Source organism: Vipera berus (genome assembly GCF_964194415.1).
Source record: "Vipera berus genome assembly, chromosome: 2".
Classification (NCBI taxonomy): Eukaryota; Metazoa; Chordata; class Lepidosauria; order Squamata; family Viperidae; genus Vipera; species Vipera berus.
The window spans coordinates 177,897,550-177,909,328 of NC_138203.1; the positions used below are offsets into that span (position 1 = coordinate 177,897,550).

At 41.1% G+C, this 11,779-nt stretch overlaps 1 protein-coding gene across 1 annotated transcript in view; it reads right to left on the bottom strand.

Moving 5' to 3' along the window:
* LOC308661306 (TBC1 domain family member 24-like) overlaps window positions 1–10,810 on the bottom strand; it is a gene marked incomplete at both ends in the record, with an annotated part of 29,005 nt that extends 18,195 nt beyond the window's left edge. The window contains one exon of the mRNA XM_081316226.1: window positions 10,771–10,810. Coding sequence (XP_081172352.1) covers window positions 10,771–10,810 — 40 coding nt within the window. The remainder of the gene's footprint in view (window positions 1–10,770) is intronic.
* Between the last annotated feature and the right edge of the window lie 969 nt (window positions 10,811–11,779).

Consider the following 11,779-nt stretch of genomic DNA (forward strand, 5'->3'; position numbering starts at 1 on the left):
AAGAAGGGAGAGGGATAATCTGGGAATGGAACGCGTAAGGCAAATCTGTAATCTCCCATCTCCTGCATATGTTGCCAGGTCCTTTATGTGACTCTGGCAGGGAGCTTAAACTCATTCTGAATTTGAAATCAGGATCTCCTGGGAAATGCTCTACATGGGGCTTCCTTTGAAGATCACCAGGAAGCCACCACTGGTCCAGAATATATCAGTGTGGACAAGGCTAGGTGCTTCTAGGTTTGCCCATGCTATACTTTTGTAGTGTGATCTGTCCTGGCTCCCAGTTACATTTGCATGCAATTCAAGGTATTGGTTATCACCTTTAAAGCCCTACAGGGCAGGAAACCAAGTTATCACTGGGATTGCTTCTCCCTGAGAATATCTGCTTGTTTTACCAGATTGGCTAGAGATAGACATGTCCCATGTCCTTTCTCTAAAATGTTCCCATGTAACAGGACCTTGGAAGTGTGTTCTGTACCAGCCTGCTACCGGCCCTGCAGAAAAGGCAGGGACAACCCCTTTACAAATGGCAAGAGGCTGGAATTAAGCCTGCCAAATTTATTAACATAAAACAGAGCAAAACAAGACACCAACCATGAAACAGGAGCTATGAAACAGGAACTAATCAAGCGGTTGCCTTCAGCAAACCAGCCCTCCCACGCATTCCCCTTTTATACAGTTCAGGGCATGGCTTCTCTCTGCCTCCTTCCGAGGTGCCCCATTGCCTTCCTCTGTTTACTCCTGATTGACTGCCTCCTGCGTCGGGCGTCCTTGAACAGGGCCAGCTGTGGGTCATCTTCATCCACGCTGTCAGGCTCACACAGCTGGGTCTCCATCGTGACCAGGTGGGAGGGGCCTGGCTGAGGGCTCTCATCAGCAAGATCTTCAACCCCCTCAGCAAGCTCTTCAACACCCCCCTCCTCCTCTGAGTCGTCTGACCCAACTGCCGAACCCACAGGCTGACCCTGAATCACAACAAAGTGTTCTTTTTCTGTGGCTACCCTAATTAGGGAATGTCTTCCCGCTGCAACCTGCCAAGCTCCAACCCTTGTAGCTTTCCAGAAGGCGACCAAGACCTGGCTCAAGACTAGACACTGGGATAGAGAGAGGGCGTTTTGGCCTGGTTGTTGAATGGTTTTGTGGTTTTTATGTTTCTGTAGGTTTTTTTTTATTATTGTAAGCTACCCAGAGTTGCCCTCGAAGATGCATGACCATACACATCTTCAAAATAAACAAATGGTTAAATAAAATCCTGTCTTTAATGTACAGAAACTAGCAATGGGAATGGACTGTTCCCATGAAATAATCAACCACCACAGCGACATTTTTGGAGAAACTATGCCGACATGGTTGCAGCAACCTGTAAAAATATTCTTCAGATCTAAGAAAGAAGCAAAACATTAGGAAGAGACTCAGACTGGCTCCCTGGGGTATAGAAGGGAGGGAAAACCCACTCGGGCTTTCAGGATTCTGTTGCTACAGCCAATCTCAATGAACATGGACTTTTGGAGTTGTTTTCCTGGTCTGGCCTACCTCAAATGCTGACCCTGATAATGCAAGCCAGTCCAGGTTCCAGAGAAAGGCTTCTCAAAAGGTACTTGCAGCATGGGGGGAATCAAGCAGGCGAGGCTAATCATTTTTATTTTTCCTAGGAACGCTCAGGATCTGGGAGCAGCCAGCCAGGCAGATGATGATCCTGTCTTGAGCCAAGTTATACCATGTCCCCTATTCTGCATGCTGAACAAAATATCCAAAAGTAACTGTTGATTCCTCAAGATAGAATTTGGGGCTTCTTGCAATAGAAAATATAGGATGGAAATTTGACTAAATCTTATAAATATAATGAACATAGGTAGTGTTGATCAGATTAGTTTTCATCTCTAACTAACCTTACATTTTGATTTGTTGGGGGGGAAAGGCGACTTGGTACAATAAGATATGAGATATGCAACATATCTCAAAATCTACAGTTTTCTGTTTCAGCTTTTCAAATATTCTTGGATTTCTTTAGTTTTTATGACCCAATCTCCCTTTCTGAGAATGTACATGAACAATGGCTGTCTTTTAGATGGGGGCAGTAAACATTTTATTTTATTTCATGGAATGATTTTTTCTCTTTCTTATTAAAAATGCGGCCATAGTTCTGCTCGATCTGGCTGAATGATGTGGCCATGTTGTACTTTATCTTGATTTTCTTGAAGTGCAGCTAGAACGCAACCACTATCTCCACCAATAATGGCATATGTGCCATAGATGTGCTTGCCTTTTGCACTGTTTATGGAAGTAAGCTGCCTCTCAAATGAACATTGTTCCAGCTTGGTCTCTCATGTTGTATACGTGACTCGATAGAAATGGAGAAGAAAATAAGAGTATACCCAAAACAACAATGTAGTTTGTAATAATTGGGTAATACTAATTCCTTCCATCTCTAAAAGAAGTTGAAAATACAGTTGATAAGAGATACTACACATTATTTAAAGGTGAAACTAAAAGTTTGTGGATGTGATATTAGTTTGATTTGCAAGGCCCTGGAACTGGGTGGACATTCTTTGTTGTAAATGAGGATGAAGGGTTCTGTAACTGGAACAAAAAGAAATTGTTTAGCCTAACTATTGCTATCTCGCTTCTGTAATCAGCTTTTGCATCAGGAAAAAAAAATCATGCAAGCCTGGGAAACATGTACATGGATGGGATGTACTGAAGGAGGGAACAAGGGAGTGTACACGAATGATTGATGTCTTCCTAATAATGTAATGACTCTGTTGTCTGATTTTCATTGGCTAACAAAGCAATGCTACTAACTTTCCAAGGTGTGGCACTTCTGAATGCAATTGTTGCCAGAGTTCAGATTGTGTTCCCACCCAGGACTTATTTCAATCGAAAATAAAGTGCTGCACCTTTAAGAAGCCTCTGCTTCAGTTTTCATGATTGGATTTTTTTTATGATTTTCCAAGTTTTGCCAAGGGCCCGTAACCTTACAAGGGTTTAGTCTAGTGGTGGGATTCAGCCAGTTCACACCACTTCAGCAGAACCAGTAGCTAATTTTTTGTTACCCAAGCCCAGAATGGACTTCTGGAAGCGGCATCCACACAGAGAACTGGTTGTTCACATATTTGAATCCCACCACTGGTTTAGTCTTGTAAGTTTTCATTTGCTAGGTATTCAAATCTATTTTCCCAGACTTCTTCATAAAAGCTACCCATGAAGTGATGCAAATGTTTAGTATTCATTTAACACCTGTGCTTTAGCAATTTATAGCATTGTTACATTACTGTTGTACTGCAGAGGAGGAAAACTACCAAAATAGAAACGCCAGTACAGAGCTATTAGTGTCAGCTATACAAACACAGGGCTGGGTGGGGGTGGAGGGTGGGAAAAGGAAAAGATGAGCAAATAACAATCAAGTGCAAAAGTATCTGCTCAGGATAGATACGGTAACTATGTAGTGAATGTAAAGGACTTGCTGATGGACCTATTATGGCAGTTTCACATTATGTGTCAACTGCTGCTAATGTTCTTGAGAGTTGGGAATCTATTTTGAATCCTGTAATGTAATATCCATCAGATTTCATCAAAATAATATAGTCCAGCTGGTGGAGAAGGCGGAGCAGCAGTTTAGAATCATGGAAAGAAAGAAAAAAAATCAGAAAACTATGAACTGGCTGAAAGTGAAACTTCCTGCAGTGTAGAGGGGTACAATGCACATATTTTGAAATTTGATATTTATAATTAAAGCCATCATTACAAGATAATGTGAATCTTCCAGATGATTTTTGCATTTGATTCTCACTTGCTACTCTTCATTTTCAACACTCAGCCGGAGCAGCTGACATCCGTGAATGCCTTCTATTTCTGTGGATTCTCTGCAGCACAACTTAATAATGCAAGAGTGTTATAACATGTGCTAACAGAATGCTAAGTGTTAGCAAGATGAATCTGCCATTATTATTAACAATTCTGGGGAAACAGTTTCTGAATTTGATTCATTCCAATCTTCAGTGCCAATACCACTCATGCCAGGGGGGAAAAAAAGAACTAAACTCTGCTCCAAGAAAATGGAAAGCAATGGACTTCGAAAAGCAGCAGAGGATGGCAAGGGAGGTTGGTACCTAAAAGAGCAAGGTAGAGGCCTGGGGTACTGAAGATCAATATAGAAATTTTTAAGAACAAACAGCTGCTACACCGGATAGGAAAATATCTTATCCAGAATCCTAGAGGAAAGCAGATTGGAGAGGATGTCAGCAGCCTTGCTATGGGGTGGGTATGTAAATTGTGCTAGGGAAAAAAACACTGTAGCATTAGACCATCACAACATGCATTTATTTGATCACCTGAACCTTTTGAAAGACTAAACCAAACATCCCTGCATTAAAATAAACAAAAAGGCTTTATGGTATGCCAGTGGCATATTCACTTCCTCAGTTATCATTGTGCTCCCCCTGGAGGAAAACCTGGGCCATTGTTAGAAAGTACTGTTTAGCTGTGACCTCTTTAAAAATGTAGGCTACAGGGAAAGTGTGTGCGTCCCTTTGAGTCTGCACTGACTCCTGGCAATTGCCTGGATAAGTCCCTGTAGTTTTCTTGGTAACGGGATAAGAACTTCTATTTATTCATTTGCTTAAATAACATTACATTCTGCATGTTGAGTCCTGGATTCTTTGCAGCAAGCAGGAGACGAGGCGAGAGAGTTCAGGCAGGAACATGCTTTATTGAATGCAGGAACTGAACTGTTAACCAAGGATTCTATGCAGCTATTTATACTCTGGCCACTAGTTGGGGGCCAATAGATTTGAAGGAGCTTATTGCCACCCTAGAGCCAACCAATGATGGTCCTGGAGACTGCTTGTCTGAGGAGCTGGTGACCGTTACCCAACTCCCTGATTAAGCAATCTCAACAGCATTCAAAACACACATGGTACAGTTCAAGTAAAACAGGCCCAATACATTACACTGCAATTCCTGCACTTCTGTGTATTGGATTTGTTGATTCTAACAGTGTTAGGTTAGCTGGCTCATATTAAATATGCAATAAACTTCAGAAAGAGAGACCAGGTCAGGAATGAATAATTGCTGAGTTCTTTACTTTCTAAAGTTCTTTGTGACCCCATTTGGCAGACAAACCTTGTACATTGTGAAATATGTTGGAAAGGAAAGTTTCTGGCATTGCCTATATCCTACGTGTGTCTAACATCTCTCATAAATAAAAAACATCTCTCATAAATAAAAAAGTAAAATAAAATCTGTTGGAATATTCAGTCACATTAATTAGTTTATCACAGCACAGCCAACACATGCATCTCCAGGCCTAGTAGAAGTTCACTGTCCATCATCCCTTACAATAATATTGGGCATGGTACCTGAATCTCTTGGGAACGCTGCTCCAGCAATATCTAGAAGGCTATATAATAGCAATAGCACTTAGACTTACATACCGCTTCACACTGCTTTACAGCCCTCTCTAAGCGGTTTACAGAATCAGCATATTTTCCCCAACAATCTGGGCCCTCATTTTACCAACTTTGGAAGGGTGGAAGGCTGAGTCAACCTTGAGCCTGGTGATATTTGAACTGCTGCACTGCTGGCAATCGGCAATCAGCAGAAATAACCTACAATACTGCATTCTAGTCACTGCATCACAGTGCATACAAAAGCGTTCATGGATAAGAAGTCCTCTTCCTCAAACGCCCAAAACTTTCTTACAAAATATATTAGAATGGGTTTGGGGTTGGCTAAAAAGACTCCATCTCTATATTTTTTAAATAAAGTGTTTCTTTCATAGAGATAGCAGTTGAGTAACTGTGAGAGGGACCTTGGAGTCCTAGTGGACAATCACTTAAAAATGAGTGAGCAGTGTGCGGCAGCAGCCAAAAAAGCTAATACAATCCTTGGTTGTATAAACGGAGGCACGATCAAAATCACGTGAAATATTAGTACCGTTTTATAAAGCCTTAGTAAGGCCACACCTGGAATACTGCATCCAATTTTGATACCACATTACAAAAAAGAATGTTGAGATTTTGAAAAAAAAAGTGCAAAGAAGAGCAACTAAGATGATTAAAGGCCTGGAAACAAAAACATATGAAGAACGGTTGCAAGAATTGGGTATGACTAGTCTAGAGAAAAGGACTAGGGGGTGACATGATATTGTGTTTCTCTGAAAATAAGACCTACCCCGAAAATAAGCCCTAGCTTTATTTTTTGGCATGGGCCTAATATAAACCCTACCCCCCAAATAAACCCTAGTTTTGGCACGAGGCGCACAGCTAAAAATCAAGCTAGGGTAGGGGTGTGGGGTGGAGCATACCATTGCAGCCAGGCCTCCCATGGACCAACACTTGCCTCGCAGGAAGGAGCAGCTTCATTCTACAGCTGAGAATGGAGCTCAGCCTGCAGAGGCCTTTCTGGAAGGCCTGTGTAGCCGAGAACCAAACTATGGATTCCATAGCTCGGTGCTCAGCTGCAGTATTCCAGGTGTGGCCTTACTAAAGCTTTATAAAGCTGTACTAATACTTCATGTGATTTTGATTCTGTGCCTCTGTTTATATAACCAAGGACTGTATTAGCTTTTTTGGCTAAGGAAACTGCTCCTTTAGCCATAGAAGAAGTGGGCCGGCTGGGTAAGGCTATCGTTGTCACTGCTACGAAGTGAGTGGAAAAGACACCCCCCCCCCAAAAAAAATAAGACCTGGTGCCTCTTTTGGTGGCAAAAAAAAAAACGGGTCTTATTTTCGGGAACCATGGTAGCAGTATTCCAATATTTGAGGGGCTGCCACAAACAAGAGGGGGTCAACTTATTTTCCAAAGCACCAGAGGGCAGGACAAGAAACAATGGATGGAAATTAATCCAGGAGAGAAGCAATCTGGAATTAAGCAGAAACTTCCTAACAGTGAGGAGAATTAACCAGTGGAACAGTTTGTCTTCAGAAGTGGTGGGTGCTCCATCACTGGAGGCTTTAAGAAGAGAATGGACAGCCACTTTTCCGGTATAGGGTCTCCTGCTTGAGCAGGGTGTTGGACTAGAACACCTCCAAGGTCTCTTCCAACTCTATTCTGATCGATTGAGTATACAATTGCAACTCCTCTCAAGATCCGACCGTGACCACAATTTGTAACTATTGTTGTATTTCATTGGTTAAGAAGAAATAAAAACTGGGCGGAGATTACTCAACTTTTATCCCATTAAATGAGGAGAAAGAACGAAAGGGGCTGGTATTTATAAAGCAAATAGGCTGTCTGCTCTTAGAAGGGAGAAAAGGAGAGAGTTAATTTTGAGTGCCATGATGCTCAAACCTCTAGTGAATTTAGCTCCACTTAGCTCATGAGACAACAAAAATAAGAGCTTCCTCTCTACACCTTGAAAACAAGATTTCCTCCTATTCCAGTGTATCTGCAACATTCCAATGAGTCCATTCTGTGTTGAATAGACTGGCTGCTACACGTCTTCGTGTTCCATTTGATTCAACCCAGGTTTGAGGGGGAAAACTTCAGATTCCGTATTACTGGCCTACTACACTATCAAAATTTGCTGGTGCAACACATTCCTTAGGCTTTGCCGAAAGAGCACCAAAGCTTTTAGGCTTCATAGAAAATAGAGATTCCTATGAGTTCAGCATAATACTAAATAGGCTTGGGATCTCTGGAGAATGAAGACAAAGTAGGGAAGCCTAGACTGGATTGAATATCTTGAGACTGATTGATAATAAATTTATTAAATAAATAAATAAATTCCTATTGTATTGATCTTGCATATATGTTGAACTCAGTGGTTAGAAAGACTGGATATAAAGTGAAATAATAATAACCTCATCTCACAGGAATACCAACAGTTTCTAGTAAAGGAGAATGGGCCCTAGCTAAGCTATTACTGACATTCTTGAAGCTTGACCCCACTTGGAGGTGGGCCACTTCCATATAATAAGGAATGAGGAATGGTGAATAAACATTTAGGCAGAAGAAACATGAAATTCTAAAAATACCAGCAACAATATACAGGTAGTCCTGAACTTTCAACCACAATTGAGCCCAACATTTCTGTTGCTAAGTGAGACAGTCGTTAAGTGAGTTTTGCCACATTTTATAACCTTGCTTGTTAAGTGAATCACTGCAGTAATTAAGATAGCAACACGGCCATTAAGTGAATCTAGCATCTCCATTGACTTTGCTTGGCAGAAGGTTACAAAAGAGGATCACATGATCCTAGGACATTGCAACCGTCATAAATATGAGACAATTGCCAAGAATAATTACGGATACTACTGTTGTGGACACTAAGCTGATGTTGAACTTAATTACGGCAGCAAGACTTTTAGTAGGTCAATATTGGAAGAAGGAGGAACTGCCGACTATAGAAGAATGGACTTTAAAAGTTTCTGACCTGGCGGAAATGGCAAAGATTTCGGCTTATTTGAAAGACCATTCACAACAACGTTATATTATGGAGTGGGAAAAAGTGGATTGATTATATCCAGAACAAATATGGGACCAAAAAGTTTCATCTAGCATTTGTATAAGTTTTTTTTGTGATATTAGTATTGCTTGTAGTCATTTTATATGAGCTAGAGTGCGATAGATTTAATAGTTTATTGTTGTTGACATATGGTTGTTTATGATAGTTTTTACTTTTATACCTTGTATTTAGCTCTGGGAAGTCCGGGAGGGGGGAGGGGGGAGGGGGGGAGGGTTAGGGAGGGTTAGGAAGGGTGGCGGGAGGGGGGGAGGGATTGTTAAAGATAAAATGTATTGTAAAACTTTTCAATAAAAAAAAAGAATATGAATTTTGATCACGGTGGGGATACTGCAACAGTTTGTAAGGGTGAAAAACAATCATAAGTCATTTTTTCCAGTGCTGTTGTAACATGGAATGGTCACTAAATGAACTGTTTTAAGTTGAGGATTACCTGTACAATATAGTGAACTAACTCTGGCTATACTGATGTGCCTGAGGTTGAACATTGAAAGTTTAATGGAGATTATATTCAAAACAATATTAGCATGTAATGTCAAGTATCAACCTGATTTTGCAACCAAATAGATTATTTACCATACTTTTTTTAACTTCTAAAAAAGTTAACATAGCTGTAATGGAAAACTAGGATAAATCTATATTTTTTTTCCAAATTTAGATTTACTGTTCATGCTGTACCAGACATGGTAATGATTTTTTTTCCTTATAGCAAGTTAAAAAAGCATGAATATTATTGGATAACAAATAGTGTGGCTCCATTTCATCAGAATTCAGTGATAGAGAAGCAATGTGGTGTAGCCCAGTATATTAAGCCCAGTGTATGACAATCATTATAGGAATTAGCTAAATCTTTCTTCTTTCAACCAGCTGCAGAGATATCCATCATCAATATTATTTCTTAAACATTTGTTTAGACTAGGTGTGTCCAAACTTTTGGTTTGCCTGGACCGCACTGAGTGAAGAGGAATTGTTTTGGGCCACATCTAAAATATGTAATATAAATAAATATGAATAACAAACTTTATTTTTTATAACTTTATTAGTTTTATGGGACCACATTACTAGTTATCCAGGGTTGCATGCAGCCCATGGCCCATGGGCTCGACATGCTTGGCTTAAACCCTTTCTAAAACTCTGCTTTACAGTTCTAATTTGTCAACACATTGTTATAAGGTTAAAAAAAACTGAGTTTTTTACTTTAAGATAGCAATAGCAACAGCACTTAGAGTTATGTCCTGCTTCACAGTGCTCTACATCCCTCTCTAAGCAGTTTACAGAGTCAACATATTACCCCCAACAATCTGGGTCTTCATTTTACCGATCTCGGAAGGATGGAAGGCCGAGTCAACCTCGAGCCGATAAGAATTGAACTGCCAAACTGCTGGCAGGAGGCAGTCAGCAGAATTAGCCTGCAGTATTGCATTCTAACTACTGTGCTCTTATGATTTAGGCTATTCTACACACTATTAATGCTTTAAAGGTAAAGGTAAAGGTTCCCCCGCACATGCGTGCTAGTCGTTTCTGACTCTAGGGGCCGGTGCTCATCTCCGTTTCAAAGCCGAAGAGCCGTTTCAAAGCCGACATCTCCATGGTCTTGTGGCCGGCATGACTAGACGCCAAAGGCACCCGGAACGCTGTTACCTTCCCACCGTAGTGGGTCCCTATTTTTCTACTTGCATTTTTACGTGCTTTCGAACTGCTAGGTTGGCAGAAGCTGGGACAAGTAACAGGCGCTCACTCTGTTATGCGGCACTTGGGATTCGACCCGCCAAACTGCCGACCTTCTGATCGACAAGCTCAGTGTCCTAACCCACTGAGCCACCGCATCCCAGTTAATGCTTTACTTGCATGCAAAAGAAAATATTTGTAAATACACTGCAAGCATGCAAATGTGTGTATTTTCCAGGAAACTGGTATTGTCCTTCAAGTCACAGCTTTTTTTAAAATTGCAAAACGTTCTGGGGTGCTCCATTCTTGGCACAACATTTGGGAGAAGCATGCTACCTCTTGATTAAAGCTTCTACCATTAGGCAGGTGTAGCAAAGATACAGCTGTTGCCCCGGCAGCTCTTAAAAACAGGGAAAACCTGAGTTTCCCTCAGCCAACACAAAAAACCCCTGCAGTAAGCAGAATCCAATGTGTCTTGTCATGCCATAGCTCATTCTAAGTGAATAGACTGCCAGTCAGGCTCTCAAGCCACACAAATAGACGTATAAGATTTGGATGGACCCCCCCTCCCCCTCTCCTTCCTCACTTGGTTGCTTTAATATTTGCTCCTTGAAAATGACCATTTAAGATGCCTTATTTACCTTGTGTGGTGGCCAAGTTGCTGTCCTTTAGGATATCCATCCTGGAATTTGTGTGTTTTTTCCAAATGTCCCCTCAGTGGGGCTGATATACTTCAGCGCAACCTGGATCATCTCTTGTCCTTGCTTGAAGGATCTGCACGAAGCTCTGCTGCTGTGCTTAATTTATTGGACCTGAGCCTCCTTTACAGGTAAGACCTCCCCAAGGAGATTCTTATTTGCTGTAAACAGTGGTAAAATGTCCCCCCACCTACCCACTTGTCTCTGTTTACCGTATGCCTCTCTGACAGGCAAGATCTGCATAAGCAAGATAGTGATCAGAGTATCAACAAGACCATTAAAAGGGACCGTTTACTTGTGGAAGGGTAAACTTTATCTTCCCGACTTCCCTTGCAACAGAGAAAGAATTCCATGTGTATCAGAAAAGCAAAACAGGGTACACGGAAGACGGAGCAGCGGGGGTGTGGTGCCCTTAGGAGGCTCTTAATTTCTGCCCTTCTGATGATTAAATGTCCTTGAACTGATGGAACATAAAACACAGAAGTTGACTTTCAAACTGCTTCCTACTGGTTCCTTTGTTTCTGTTTGAAGGTAAAAATAGAATCAGGTGAACAGTAAATTTCACATTTCTAAATGATTGGCTATGAGATTTAGTGTCTATGAAAACAAAGGTGCTATAAATGTATTTCAGGGCTAGTCTGGGAAGGGCTTTGTATTAATCGGTCACATGTTTAAAGTGTAATGTTGCGTAGATGTATCCCAGTCCATCAATAAGCACATGGCTTTAATTTGTAGCCTTAGTTGTATCGGAAAGCAAGCACTAAAATGACATTGGTATTATATGGGAATGCAAAGGCAATTTAATGCCACTTCAATTCATGATACGATTTTTCCCCCTTCAGTTTCAGTTGCCAAAGGTCCTTCTAAGTCCTGGAAAACTACATTCATTTTCAGTGACCCTTTCTCAATAAAGGTAAAAGGTAAAGGTTCCCCCGCACATGCGTGCTAGTCG